Raw genomic sequence first — 15,770 nt, 5'->3', positions numbered from 1 at the left:
GGGTTCCGATAGTTCATTTTTGCTTTTGTTTCCTTGCCTCTGGAGATATATCAAGTAAGAAGTTGCTGCATCCAAGGTCAGAGAGGTTGTTGCCTGTTTTCTCCTCTAGGATTTTGACGGTTTCCTGTCTTACATTTAGGTCTTTCATCTAAGAACCTAAGAAAGTGGTCCAGCTTCATTCTTCTGCATGTCGCTGTCCAGTTTTCCCAACACCTCTTGCTGAAGAGGCTTTTTTCCATTGGATATTCTTTCCTGCTTTGTCAAAGATTAGTTGGCCATACATTTGTCAGTCAATTTCTGGGTTCCTTATTCTGTTCCATTGATCTGTGGTCTGTTTTTGTGCCAGTACCATACTGTCTTGATACAGCTTTGTAATACAACTTGAAGTCCAGAATTGTAATGCATCCAGCTTTGGTTTTCTTCTTCAGGATTTCTTTGCCTATTCAGAATCTTTTCTACTTCCATATAAATTTTAGGATTATTTGTTCGAGCTCTGTGAAGAATGCTGGTGTTATTTTCATAGGGATTACATTGAATGTGTAGATTGCTTTGGGGTAGTATCCACATTTTAACAATATTCTTCCAATCCATGAGCATGGATAGTTTGATGTTTTAAATGTAGTAATAGGGTTGTCCACTTTAATTGTATAGTTTTCTCTCAGTAAAAGATTTTTAGATTGTAGGTCAGTTCTTCATTAAGATATTTTGAGAACTAAACTAAATAAATGCACTTAAGTTAAGCTAGATATTCACCTGACAAATTACTAATACTTTTTTTCTTCATAAAGTTTGCTGTTCATTTTACAAGTTTGATAAGATAGAGAAATAATCTAGATGCATAATTGTTAAATAAATAAATCTAGGTGTACTATTTTTAAACTAAAATGAAGTTTACGTTTTTTAAAATTACAGTTTCCTTTCAGTGGGCATGACTTTTTAAAATACTCATATAAATTTGGAAAAATATCAAATCACATTAAGAAGAAAACTTTCAAAAAGCCTGTCATTATTTTAACCAGAAACACTTAACATTTTGGAGTTTTGTTTTACAGTTATTTCTGTGCATGTATATACTTTTTACATTGATAGGAAGAACTACTATATTCTCATTATAATGGGTAGGGATTATATTTAAAATAACATGGAATGATATTATGGTTTTGGAATCAAGCATACATATGATTACAGCATATCATTTCCTCAAGAGACACACATATGTCCTGTGCTTTTTCTCTTGAGAGATTTTGAGCATGTTTTTGGTTTTGATTTGACTCCATTTCTTATTGGTAGTGATTGGCAATAGATTGGACTAGCCTACCAGGAAAATTCTCAACTGTTTAAGGAAATAATAGGATGTTTTTGCTGTTATGAATTTGACATGATCCTATGACTTTTTCAAGATTTGCTTTAGATCTGTTCTAGTTGTCTGAAGCATATACTTATTCTGAATTTTTATGTTTAATCTATGTAAAATTAAGAAAAATGCTCATTGTTTTCCCTTAAACCTATCTCCTCTGAGTATTGCTTTGGGTGTTTTGTCATTTATAAATACTTTGTAAAAGCCTTTCTTCTATTATCTAAACTTTAGAGAAAAACAAAACTTTTGATGAAATGTTTAATTTGATAAAAGTAATATATGTACTGATCATTATTGCTCTTTTAGTGATCAAAGACATTCTCAGTGCACTCCTTACAATTCATTGGCACGGCTGTCAAGGGTTTATAATGATCTGAGTAAATACCATAAAGTTCTATCAGTTGGGCCCTCCCACTTTGGTATTTGGGGTAGCTGGGAAAGCAGCCAGATAGAAACTTAAGTTTTCTTCTTAATGCAAATTAAAAGTGTAACAGCATTAACATGCTCTAAAGAACAAACTCATCCATATTTTTAAAGATTATTTACCTGTAATACTGGTCTATTCTTATAGATAGATTTTGAGATCCTTAAGGACAGGAATTGTGTTGGGGCGCCTGGGTGGCTCAGTCGGTTGAGCGGCCGACTTCAGCTCAGGTCATGATCTCACGGTCAGTGAGTTCGAGCCCCGAGTCGGGCTCTGTGCTGACAGCTCAGAGCCTGGAGCCTGTTTCAGATTCTGTGTCTCCCTCTCTCTGACCCTCCCCCGTTCATGCTCTCTCTCTCTCTCTGTCTCAAAAATAAATAAACGTTAAAAAAAAAATTAAAAAAAAAAAAAAGAACAGGAATTGTGCTTATTTATAAAGGTACAAAAATATGGATATGACATATCCATGAAGATAAATATCCCTTTCATATTACCCATCTGTAAATTACATCTATAATCCCATTTTACTTTTTGTTCTCATAGCTTTTCAATAGTCTTTTATACAGTCTTAAAATTTCAAAGCACTAAAAGATAGTAAAGAGAGTAAAAGATAGTAAAAGAGAGTCCATCTCTTTTAGTTTTATAGACATGAAATTGAAGCCAAAAGGGGTTAAGTGTCTTAAGCTGCAACCTAGTAGTTTCACTTTCTTCCCATTTCTTTTTTAAGTACAAATCCAGTTTGATGCCTTACCACCAACAATTAAATATAAAAACTTCCTGGGTTCACCATTAAGGTTTTGCTAATCTCATTTATAATTATAATCTAAGTTTCTTTCTTCTCCAGTTATATCCAAGCATCCCATTACTCCGTGGTCTTGAATCTCTTGAGCCCAGGCCTGGCTCTTATCCCTGCACTAAATGCTAGACTATGGCCATAGCTTCCTTGCTTCTCCTTTTCTTTATCTTTTTCTTTGGCATCTCCTACTCATAACACTGGACATTTTCTTTTTCCAATTTTGTTTTGGTCACATTTCCCTATTTTTAGAAGACTACAGAAGTGTTCAGGTAGCCTCTCATAAGAGGTAACTCCGAGTAGTGGAATTTCACTGTTACCCTCCATGAGGATACTTTTACTAATGAACTCTTCTAAATTTCAACTCATTTTGAGGAAACCTTTTTGTGTGGTCTCCATATTTTAAATGCTTCTGCACATCTCCATGCTTTACAAAGATACCATAATAATGAAGTTTATATTCGTTTTATTATTTCAGTGTAGACTTCTTGGCCTGTATGTGATCTCCCCCCAACCCCCACCATGTTAAGATTTTTCTATTTACTTACCAGTCTGTCTTTAAAAATTTTTCAAGGGATGGGGACATGGGTGGCTCAGTCAGTTAAGCATCCGACTCTTGATTTCTGCTCAGGTCATGATCTCACAGTTCATGGGATAGAGAGCCCTGTGTTGCACTGGCAGTGTGGAGTCTCCTTGGGATTCTGTCTCCCTCTCTCTCTCTGCCCCTTCTCTTGTTCATGTGCACATGTGTGCTTTCTCTCTCTCTCAAAATTTAAAATAAACACTAAAATATATATATATTAAAAAATTTTCTAGGGAATATAAAATGTTCATTTTAGAAATGAATAGGAAAGGTTGGTTAGGAATACATAGAGTCAGTTTTAAAAGACCTCGTTGTACATAAGGCCGTTTTAGAAAGAACAAACCCACTAGAATTTTTTTAGTGGATTAACAATAGTAAATATTTAAGATGTTTAAGATAATGTCTTTGAAATGAAATTAAACTTAAACACAAAGGTAGATGTAAGAAGAGAGGATAAAATAGGAAAGAGGAACTACAGAAAATTTTTAAATGTGTTTCATGGTCAGCAAAAGTTTGCTGACATAAGATTCTATCTTTATCTTTCAGACATAAGATTCTAAACATGTTGACTAAGAACCCACCATTTACTAAGAACATGGAGTCTCCCTTATGTAATGAAGCCTTGGTAGATCAACTTTGGAAACTTATGAATTCTGGTGAGACAGCAGTAGCTTTTAAAAAATTTTTATTATTAGAATATTTTCATTTTACAACAGGTTTTCGTACTTAAGGAACTATGGTTAATCTTTTGTCTTTTTTTTTTTTTTTTTTTCTTTAAGAAGGATACTTGTCACATCTTCCTTCACAGTGGTGAGCATGATAATATTTACTAAGGGTATATTCACTCATTTTGCCTCACAAGGTGGTTGAGGAAACAAAAATATTCATTTATGTGGAAGTATCCCAAATGTTCAAAGAGCTGTAAACATGAGTCTGCAAAGTATTATTATTGTTATTTTTATTTCAGAAGATTACACAGTGGAAAAATAGGTCTAGTGACCTTTCCCAGAGGTAACCAATTTCTTGTGTATCCTTTCAGGAACAGCACATGTTGTTATTGTTGTGCATGCTGGAGACCGTGGTATCTCATCACAGTTTTGCTCTATTTGAATGAGGTCAAGGGGCAGGATAGCCTAATAGCGCTCTTCAGTACTAGACTCTGGAACCAGTTTGATGAGGGTCACGTCTCAGCTGAATGATTCACTCAGTGTGACTTGTCTAAGCCTTTGTTTTTCTGTTTATGAAATGGAGATGATGGTACCTACTTCTGCACACTGAAAATTAAATGAGTTAATATTTGTAAAGCACAGTGTATTCATATCAAGTGCCCAAAATGTTGTTAAATTTATGTAGTGATGACATCATTATGCTTCTCAAATATTTGAGCTGTATGTAGTTCCTATTTTGTAAGTCTTTCATATTCTTTGCCAATTGAATTTTTTGGTCTTTTCCAATGACTTGTAAATGTTGTATATATTTAAAGAAAATTTGCCTTATGGCTCTGATGTGTGAAATTGGATTACTGGTTTTGGTTTAAAATTCAGTTAAAAGGTAAATTTAACTGTTCTAGATAGATGGTGAGAGAGCAGTTGCTATTCTAGTATGTGTGTTACTTCATCTTCTCCTTACAATATTGGAAAATAACATGTCCTACCTGTTTTATTAGTGGCTACTTCACTAAATCACAACTAAATACTAAGTTCTGGTTCTTGAAAAAAAATTACTTACCAGCATTGTGATGTTAAGTAATTGCACGACTTCTGTCCCTCAATTTCATAATCATAGTGCAGTGCCCCAAGTAAAGACACCATAGTAGATATTTTGTTGAAATACTGTTGTATGGAACTTGTCCTCAGAGTATTTGGAAAACAGCACATAAACCAGTTTATATGATAAAGCTAAATTATTTTTCTAATGGTTTCCGTAATCCCTAGGAAAATGTTTACATGGTGTTTTATTTATATTTTGCTACTTGTGGTCACACTGAAGACTGTTATGGTTACTGTCATTTAGATCCAGGGGATGAACACAAGGTCAGGAACTTGTAAAGGATTATTTAACAGTTAATATGTGGCACAAACTATACTGTGTTGAATGTATTCTTTAAAAAAATTTTTTTTAACGTTTATTTATTTTTGAGACAGACATAGAGTGTGAGCGGGGTGGGGCAGAGAGAGGGAGACACAGAATCCGAAGCAGGCTCCAGGCTCTGAGCTGTCAGCACAGAGCCCGATGTGAGGCTCGAACTCACGAACCACAAGATCATGACTGCCGCCGAAGTCGGAGGCTTAACTGACTGAGACACCTAGGCGCCCCAGTGTGTTAAATATATTCTTAACAAGAGTGCTTGATTCCATGACTGAGATGGATTGTAACTTTGAGGAAGGCATAATGAAATACAAAGAATCTTACCACCGTCTAAGGAAGATTTCTTGAACAAAATAAATACACGTTTAAGATTAATGGAACAATTCTTTAAGACATTTGAAGCCCATTGGAAGGTTGTGGTTATACAAATTCAAGCTCTGATTGATGCTTAGTATTTAATTTTGATAGTGTTCACTGTGAAACACAGTTGCTGCTTTGGGTTGGAATTTTCTATGACAGTAATGTAAACAAAACAGATCTGTGAGGTTGTGGTCATAAACAATTTACTGCTCAGCTCTTCAGAGCTATAAATTAGATGGGAGCAGTATGAACAGTGGGAGTGGTGTGAATAGTTGGGAGAGGTTTTTTGTTTTGTTTTTTAGTGTTTTGGGAGAACATTGGATGTTGGGGGACAGTGGTTAGAGGATTGCTCATTTCCCTTCCACACCTGAGCCTCTGAGATACATGAATGAGTCCGATCTAGGAAATCCCCTTTTTTGTTTAATTTTTAAAATTTCTTTTTTAAAAATTATAATGGTAATATAATCATGTTACAGAGTTTTATCTGAACAAAAAGAAGAAACAGTATATTTGGCCTTTAGGGAAAAAACGTTGTGCGTAGTTTTAATGAAGGTTTAAAAATAGCATTCTATCATAATAATTTTTCATATTACTACGTTATCTTCTTACTAGTAATCGTTTTAAGAAATTATAATGAGGGGCCCCTGGGTGGCTCAGTCGGTTGAGCAGCCGACTTCAGCTCAGGTCACGATCTCACGGTCCGTGAGTTCGAGCCCCGCGTCGGGCTCTGTGCTGACAGCTCGGAGCCTGGAGCCTGTTTTGGATTCTGTGTCTCCCTCTCTCTGACCTTCCCCCGTTCATGCTCTGTCTCTCTCTGTCTCAAAAATAAATAAACGTTTAAAAAAAAATTTTTTTTTAAATAAAAAAAAAATAAAGAAATTATAATGAGAATTCTTTTGTAACAAGGAGGTAGGCCATCATCTAAGTCCTTAAACCTGCTGAACTCTGTCTGTCCCTCACTCCCTATTGGGGCTCCTGGGTTATATGGTCATTTGAGATAAACATTATCTTGATTTACATATGGAGAACAAACTGTAGACAGTAGGGATTTAATTAAATACATTTATTTATTTCTGTCCTATTCCAAACTGGATTTGAGATGTCTTGACTTTGCATAGTTATATAATTTGGTGAACCCATTTGAAGTAGCATAGGGAGACAGTACCATGGCAGTTAAGAAAAGATCATCTTAGAATAGGTGGTCATCAGATGCTTTTGAAGACTCAAAGTTTGCTTGCTTAGCTGGTTTCAGAAATTTCTCAATAAGATAGTAATTGTGGTAGGATACATAGTATTAGAATTTTGAAAATTGTGGGGCACTTGGATGGCTCAGTCAGTTAAGCATCTGACTTCAGCTCAGATTATGATCTTGCGGTTTACAAGTTCGAGCCCCACATCAGACTCTGTGCTGACAGCTCAGAGCCTGGAGCCTGCTTCAGATTCTGTCTCTCTCTCTCTCTCTGTCCCTCCCCTTACCTCACGCTCTGTCTCTCTCTCTCAAAAATAAATAAAAACATAGCCAAAAAATTTTTTTAGAAAAAATAATTTTTAGAAAAAATATTTTTGAAAATTGAAATTTGAGAATAAGACTGATTATATGAACTTATATTCATGTTCTTTTTTCTTTCGTCTATCACTCAATGAATATTAGTAATACTCTTTTTAGAAATATACTAGGGAGACTTAGAGCTGAAAGTTACCAAGAGGGACACCTGGTAACTGAGTCATTCTGATGGCCATGTGCTGGAAGCGAGATTCCCAGACTTCTGTTTTTGAGATCCTAGACTGACTGCCTGGTGTCTAAGACTCTCTGCTTGGTGTATGGTAGGTAGCTCCACTTAGCCTTATGTTCTGGGTGCTGCTCTGGTGTCATCCCAACGGTTTTGTTTTAAAGCTTCATTTATTTTTTTTTAATAAAAAAAATTTTTTTTTAAGTTTGTTTATTTTGAGAGAGGTAGAGTGTGTGTGTGTGCGTGTGTGTGTGCATGCATGTGTGCGTGCAAGTGGGAGAGGGGCAGAGATAGAATCCCAAGCAGGCTCTGTGCTGCTAGCACAGAGCCATTGGGGGGCTCCAACTCACCAACCAGGAGATTATGACCTCAGCTGAGATCAAGAGTCAGCAGCTTAACCTGTTGAGCCACCCAGGTGCCCTCAACAGTTTTTGTTTCAAAGGTACGTGCACACACACACACACACACACACACACACAGCTATCTATGTATGTACACATACGTACAGATATCAAATATCTTACCCCATTTTTTAGTTTAATTTTCCCCTGTAACTTTTTCTCCCCAAACTTTTGTTTTTAAATTTTTCAAAGTTTAGGGGCACCTGGGTGGCTCAGTCGGTTAAGTGTCCAACTTTGGCTCAAGTCATGATCTCATGGTTTGTGAGTTCAAGCCCTACACTGGGCTCTGCACTGACAGTGCGGAGCCTCCCTGGGATTCTCTCTCAGTCTCTCTCTCTGTTCCTCCCAACTCACTTGCACATGTGTGTGCTCTCTCTCAAAATAAACTTTAAAAAAAAATTTACAAAGCTTAGAAAAATCTTAAGAATAGTACAGTGAATGGCTGTGTATTTTCATCTTGGGTTATTAGTTGTTAACTTTTTACCATATTTACTTTGTTTCTTTTCCCTTTCTTTCTTCATACATACCTCTTTTTTTCCTGAATTGTTTGAAAGTAAGTTGTATCATGATGCTATTCCCAAAACACTTTAGTGTATATTCCTATGAATAAGGACAATCCTCAATATCGTTAACACACCCTACTCCAATATATATCTGATATTCAGATTTCTTTGTCTCCCAAAATGTCCTTGTAGTTCCCATGTAGCTTTTACAATAATAATGTTCCTCATAAAGAGTAAACATTTTTAAACAAACATCTTTCACATTATATGATCTTTGTTCCTAGTGGCTTTAAGAATCTTAATTAGGTTTTTTTTTTGTTTTTTTTTTTTTTAATGTTTGTTTTGAGAGACAGCACATGTACACTTTCAGGGGAGGGGCAGAGAGAGAGGAAGACAGAGAATCCTAAGCAAGTTCCGTGCTGCCAGTGCAGAGCCTGTCACAGGGCTTGATCCCATGAACTATGAGATCATGGTCTGAGTTGAAATCAAGAGTTGGATGCTTAACCGACTGAGCCACCCAGGTGCTCCTAAATACATTTATTTTTAATCAAAAGTATCACATTGTTCACGGGCAATTCTTTTTAAAGGCTTCAGGTATTCATTTATTTATCATTTCTTGAGCACCAATTTGCCACTATACTGTGTTTTGTGTGCATCAGATACTTTGTGTTAACTTAGTGTACTAGAAAGAGAGGCATAGGAACAGATAAATGATAATACAAATAGATAGTTACTGAAATAAAGCGAAGAGCAAAGTAGTCTAGAAACCTGAAGAACAGAACCATGAGCCCTGCCTGGAATGGCAGAATGTTCATGGGGTAGTGACATTTGAGATATCTCTTGAAGAGGGCAAAAGAGTTTGCTACACGAGAAAGACATTTTAGGTAAGTCTCAAGTTCTGAAAGGATGTTTGGCAGATGGTATTATCTGGAAAAATAGATTAGGATGCAAAAGTGAAAGGCCTTAGGAGTTGGCATTTTATTTATCCTGTATACAGTGGGGAACAGGTGGAGTTATGACCTGACTGGCTTCTATTAGATGTATATATTTGTTTCCACACAATGATTTTCCTTTCCCCACAAAAAAGGCTTTAAAATTCAGAACATAGGAGATCCTACCTTTAATAGCTTTCTGTAACATACTGGGTTATAGACCAACATGACAATAATTTAAAAAAATACATTTAAAAATTAAAAACTTAGGAATTGGAGATTTTTACTGGTGCTTTACATTTCATTTAAAATATAAGTGCTTTCTCAAGTTTTACCTGTTTAACAGTGTTTTTTCATTTCTTAAGATAGAAGCCTGCATTGAAGAGATTGTATATTATTATGAAGGAAATTTTAGCTGTTACTCCCAAGCTGCTCTTTAGTGTTCGTCACATTACTGTAAGAATGACATGAAAACTTTTATGTAATTACTCGGACATTGATGGCTGTTTACATCATACTTTTTAGTGTTTGGAGGTATACAGCTAAACTCAAGGGGTAGAATGAAGGACAACTTCTAATTCAGTTTGGTGGGATTTGCCAAGTTTCAGAGTAAGAAAATAGACAATTTTGATATTAACATCAGAAGATTTCAAAGGTCTCCCCCTCTGTGTTTCTCCCATAGAACACTCCTTGCTAGGAATAGGAATGGTCAAGAAAATGAAAACATATTAATGCATTTTTTTGTAGGAAATTACATATGTATACACACACATGGATATGAATGAAATGTTTTCACTCAGTGTAATATGCATGGAGAGATCAGGACAGAACTAACCTGTGGCAGCTGTATTTGTCGGGCCCAACTCTTTAAAAATGTCCAAGCTTCTTTCATCTGTAAGAAATGCTGGGCTTTTGGAAAACAAAGGTTTCAAAGTGAGCTTTCTTCTTAGCAGCTTTTTATCTTAATTAGCTTTAGTAAGCAATGACTTCAGGAAATGAAGAGATGCTCTTTTTAGGCTCAGATTTGCTGGTTTGGGGGTTGTCTCTAAGATACTTTATGATATGAATAGAGAACGTCAGTACTGGGTCCCTGCTTTCTTCATGAGTGTTGTCCTTCCGTCTCAAGTAAGCACGGTGGGTCCCAAAGTGGAACTACTAGTGAGGACGGAGCAGTCCACGTCTTAACTTGAGACAAGAGAAGAATGTTGTTTTCACACATGTGAGGATTCCTTGCCATTTAAGTGATTGGGACCATTTCAGCTAGAAGAAGAGGTTCTTCAAAATGCTGTCACTGAGGACAGAAATCAGGAGTTATTTCAGGGCCTCTTACTAAGGAATGGAAATGATTGCTTTCAAATCATAGAATTTTGACCTGTGGGAATATTAAACACCATCTCCGTTCAGTGCTCTCATTTTAGGGCCCACCTCCTGACGTGCCCAGGATCACAGAGCTAACATAATTTGGCAGAAGTGTTTTCCTCACTATACCACTGAACTTAATTGCACTGCAAATAATGACAACCATTTTAAGATTTTATTTCATGATTTTAAAATGTGATGGAGCTTTGATCTTTTTTTCTCTTTTGTAATTTTAACAGAAGTACTGCTATTCATTTTTTAGCTCCCTCTTACGAGCCCTAAATTTTCATTTTACAAATCAATTTTTTTTAAATATGAAACTTATTGTCAAATTGGTTTCCATACAACACCCAGTGCTCATCCCAAAAGGTGCCCTCCTCAATACCCATCACCCACCCTTCCCTCCCTCCCACCCCCCCTCAACCCTCAGTTTGTTCTCAGTTTTAAGAGTCTCTTATGGTTTGGCTCCCTCCCTCTCTAAGCTTTTTTTTTTCCCTTCCCCTCCCCCATGGTCTTCTGTTAAGTTTCTCAGGATCCACATAAGAGTGACAACATACGGTATCTTTCTCTCTATGACTTATTTCACTTAGCATAACACTCTCCAGTTCCATCCACGTTGCTACAAAAGGCCATATTTCATTCTTTCTCATGGCCACGTGGTATTCCATTGTGTATATAAACCACGATTTCTTTATCCATTCATCACATCAGTTGATGGACATTTAGGCTCTTTCCATAATTTGGCTATTGTTGAAAGTGCTGCTATAAATGTTGGGATACAATGGGGTACAAGTGTCCCTATGCATCAGCATTCCTGTATCCCTTGGGTAAATTCCTAGCAGTGCTATTGCTGGGTCATAAGGTAGATCTGTTTTTAATTTTTTGAGGAACCTCCACACTGCTTTCCAGAGCGGCTGCACCAGTTTGCATTCCCACCAACAGTGCAAGAAGGTTCCCGTTTCTCCACATCCTCACCAGCATCTATAGTCTCCTGATTTGTTCATTTTAGCCACTCTGACTGGCGTGAGGTGGTATCTGAGTGTGGTTTTGATTTGTATTTCCCTGATGAGGAGCGACGTTGAGCAACTTTTCATGTGCCTGTTGGCCATCCGGATGTCTTCTTTAGAGAAGTGTCTATTCATGTTTTCTGCCCATTTCTTCACTGGATTATTTGTTTTTCGGGTGTGGAGTTTGGTGAGCTCTTTATAGATTTTGGATACTAGCCCTTTGTCCGATATGTCATTTGCAAATATCTTTTCCCATTCCGTTGGTTGCCTTTTAGTTTTGTTGATTGTTTCCTTTGCTGTGCAGAAGCATTTTATCTTGATGAGGTCTCAGTAGTTCATTTTTGGTTTTAATTCCCTTGCCTTTGGGGATGTGTCAAGTAAGAAATTGCTGCAGCTGAGGTCAGAGAGGTTTTTTTCTGCTTTCTCCTCTAGGATTTTGATGGTTTCCTGTCCACATTCAGGCCCTTTATCCATTTTGAGTTTATTTTTGTGAATCGTGTGAGAAAGTGGTCTAGTTTCATCCTTCTGCCTGTTGCTGTCCAGCTCCCAGCACCATTTGTTAAGGAGACTGTCTTTTTGCCATTGGATATTCTTTCCTGCTTTGTCAAAGATTAGTTGGCCATACGTTTGTGAGTCTAATTCTGGGGTTTCTATTCTATTCCATTGGTCTATGTGTCTCTTTTTGTGCCAATACCATGGTGTCTTGATGATGACAGCTTTGTAGTAGAGGCTAAAGTCTGGGATTGTGATGCCTCCTGCTTTGGTCTTCTTCAAAATTACTTTGGCTATTCGGGGTCTTTTGTGGTTTCATACAAATTTTAGGATTGCTTGTTCTAGTTTCGAGAAGAATGCTGGTGCAATTTTGATTGGGATTGCATTGAATGTGTAGATAGCTTTGGGTAGTATTGACATTTTAACAATATTTATTCTTCCAGTCCATGAGCATGGAATGTTTTTCCATTTCTTTATATCTTCTTCAATTTCCTTCATGAGCTTTCTATAGTTTTCAGCATACAGATCTTTTAATCTTTGGTTAGATTTATTCCTAGGTATTTTATGCTTCTTGGTGCAATTGTGAATGGGATCAGTTTCTTTATTTGTCTTTCTGTTGCTTCATTATTAGCATATAAGAATGCAGCTGATTTCTGTACATTGATTTTGTATCCTGCAACTTTGCTGAATTCATGTATCAGTTCTAGCAGACGTGGAGTCCATCGGATTTTCCATGTATAATATCATGTCATCTGCAAAAAGTGAAAGCTTGACATCATCTTTGCCAGTTTTGATGCCTTTGATTTCCTTTTGTTGTCTGATTGCTGATGCTAGAACTTCCAACACTATGTTAAACAACAGCGGTGAGAGTGGATATCCCTGTCCTGGATATCTTCCCTGGATATCCTGATCTCAGGGAGAAAGCTCTCAGTTTTTCCCCATTGAGGATGATATTAGCTGTGGGCTTTTCATAAATGGCTTTTATGATGCTTAAGGATGTTCCTTCTATCCTGACTTTCTCGAGGGTTTTTATTAAGAAAGGATGCTGATTTTGTCAAATGCTTTTTCTGCATCAATAGACAGGATCATATGGTTCTTATCTTTTCTTTTATTAATGTGATGTATCACATTGATTGATTTGCAAATGTTGAACAAGCCCTGCAGCCCAGGAATGAATCCCAGTTGATCATGGTATATATAATTCTTTTTATATGCTGTTGAATTCAATTTGCTAGTATCTTATTGAGAATTTTTGCATCCATATTCATCAGGGATATTGGCCTGTAGTTCTCTTTTTTTGCTGGGTCTCTGTCTGGTTTAGGAATCAAAGTAATGCTGGCTTCATAGAATGAGTCTGGAAGTTTTCCTTCCCTTTCTATTTTTTGGAACAGCTTGAGAAGGATAGGTATTATCTCTGCTTTAAATGTCTGGTAGAATTCCCCTGGGAAGCCATCTGGTCCTGGACTATTCGTTGGGAGATTTTTGATAACTGATTCAGTTTCTTCGCTGGTTATGGGTCTATTCAAGCTTTCTATTTCTTCCTGTTTGAGTTTTGGAAGTGTGTGGGTGCGTAGGAATTTGTCCATTTCTTCCAGGTTGTCCAGTTTGTTGGCATATATTTTTTCATAGTATTCCCTGATAATTGCTTGTATTTCTGAGGGATTGGTTGTAATAATTCCATTTTCATTCATGATTTTATCTATTTGGGTCATCTCCCGTTTCTTTTTGAGAAGCCTGGCCAGAGGTTTAGCAATTTTGTTTATTTTTTCAAAAAACCAACTCTTGGTTTCATTGATCTGCTCTACAGTTTTTTTAGATTCCATATTGTTTATTTCTGCTCTGATCTTTATTATTTGTCTTCTTCTGCTGGGTTTGGGGTGTCTTTGCTGTTCTGCTTCTATTTCTTTAGGTGTGCTGTTAGATTTTGTATTGGGGATTTTTCTTGTTTCTTGAGATAGGCCTGGATTGCAATGTATTTTCCTCTCAGGACTGCCTTCACTGCATCCCAAAGCATTTGTATTTTTGTATTTTCATTTTCACTTGTTTCCATGTATTTTTTAATTTCTTCTCTAATTGCCTGGTTGACCCACTCATTCTTTAGTACGGTGTTCTTTAACCTCCATGCTTTTGGAGGTTTTCCAGACTTTTTCCTGTGGTTGATTTCAAGCTTCATAGCATTGTGGTCTGAAAGTATGCATGGTATGATCTCAATTCTTGTATACTTATGAAGGGCTGTTTTGTGACCCAGTATGTGATCTATCTTGGAGAATGTTCCATGTGCACTTGAGAAGAAAGTATATTCTGTTGCTTTGGGATGCAGAGTTCTAAATATATCTGTCAAGTCCATCTGGTCCAATGTATCATTCAGGGCCCTTGTTTCTGTATTGATCCTGTGTCTAGATGATCTATCCATTGCTGTAAGTGGAGATTAAAGTCCCTGGCAATTACCACATTCTTATCAATAAGGTTACTTATGTTTGTGATTAATTGTTTTATATATTTGGTGGCTCCGGTATTCGGCACATAGACATTTATAATTGTTAGCTCTTCCTGATGGATAGACCCTGTAATTATTATATAGTGCCCTTCATCTCTTGTTACAGCCTTTAATTTAAAGTCTAGTTTGTCTGATATAAGTATGGCTACTCTAGCTTTCTTTTGACTTCCAGTAGCATGATAGATAGTTCTCCATCCCCTCACTTTCAGTCTGAAGGTGTCCTGATGTCTAAAATGAGTCTCTTGTAGACAGCAAATAGATGGGTCTTGTTTTTTTATCCATTCTGATACCCTATGTCTTTTGGTTGGAGCATTTAGTCCATTTACATTCAGTGTTATTATTGAAAGATATGGGTTTAGAGGCATTGTGATGTCTGTAGGTTTCATGCTTGTAGTGATGTCTCTGGTACTTTGTGGTCCTTGCAACATTTCACTCACAGGATCCCCCTTAGGATCTCTTGTAGGGCTGGTTTAGTGGTGATGAATTCCTTCAGTTTTTGTTTGTTTGGGAAGACCTTTATCCCTTCTTCTATTCTGAGTGACAGACTTGCTGGATAAAGGATTCTCAGCTGCATATTTTTTCTGTTCATCACATTGAAGATTTCCTGCCATTCCTTTTTGGCCCGCCAAGTTTCAGTAGAGAGATCCGTCACTAGTCTTATTGCTCTCTTTTTATATGTTAGAGCATGTTTATCCCTAGCTGCTTTCAGAATTTGCTCTTTATCCTTGTATTTTGCCAGTTTCACTATGATATGTCACGCAGAAGATCGATTCAAGTTACGTCTGAAGGGAGTTCTCTTTGCCTCTTGGATTTCATTGCCTGTTTCCTTCCCCAGATCAGGGAACTTCTCAACTATGATTTGTTCAAGTACACCTTCAGCCCCTTTCTCTCTCTCTCTTCCTCTTCTGGAATTCCTATTATACGGATATTGTTCTGCTTGATTGCCTCACTTAGTTCTCTAATTCTCCCCTCATACACCTGGATTTTTTTTATCTTTTTCTCAGCTTCCTCTTTTTCCATAATTTTATCTTCTAGTTCACCTATTCTCTCCTCTGCCTCTTCAATCTGAGCTGTGGTCACCTCCATTTTATTTTGCACGTCATTTATAGCATTTTTTTTAGCTCCTCATGACTATTTCTTAGTCCTTTGATCTCTGTAGTAATAGATTCTCTGCTGTCCTCTATACTTTTTTCAAGCCCAGCAATTAATTTTATGACTATTATTCTAAATTCTTGTTCTGTTAT

The 15,770-nt window shown here is 36.8% G+C and overlaps 1 protein-coding gene across 3 annotated transcripts in view; it reads left to right on the top strand.

Moving 5' to 3' along the window:
* TAF2 (TATA-box binding protein associated factor 2) overlaps window positions 1-15,770 on the top strand; it is a 97,368-nt gene that overhangs the window by 61,107 nt on the left and 20,491 nt on the right. For all 3 annotated transcript variants that reach the window (XM_019459953.2, XM_053896618.1, XM_019459956.2), the window contains one exon: window positions 3,704-3,813. In XM_019459953.2, coding sequence (XP_019315498.1) covers window positions 3,704-3,813 — 110 coding nt within the window. The remainder of the gene's footprint in view (window positions 1-3,703; window positions 3,814-15,770) is intronic.

The sequence above is a fragment of the Panthera pardus genome, unplaced genomic scaffold (assembly GCF_024362965.1).
Source record: "Panthera pardus isolate Hobbes unplaced genomic scaffold, ASM2436296v1 HiC_scaffold_7, whole genome shotgun sequence".
NCBI classification, from domain to species: Eukaryota; Metazoa; Chordata; class Mammalia; order Carnivora; family Felidae; genus Panthera; species Panthera pardus.
This window is presented reverse-complemented; position numbering and strand designations above follow the sequence as displayed.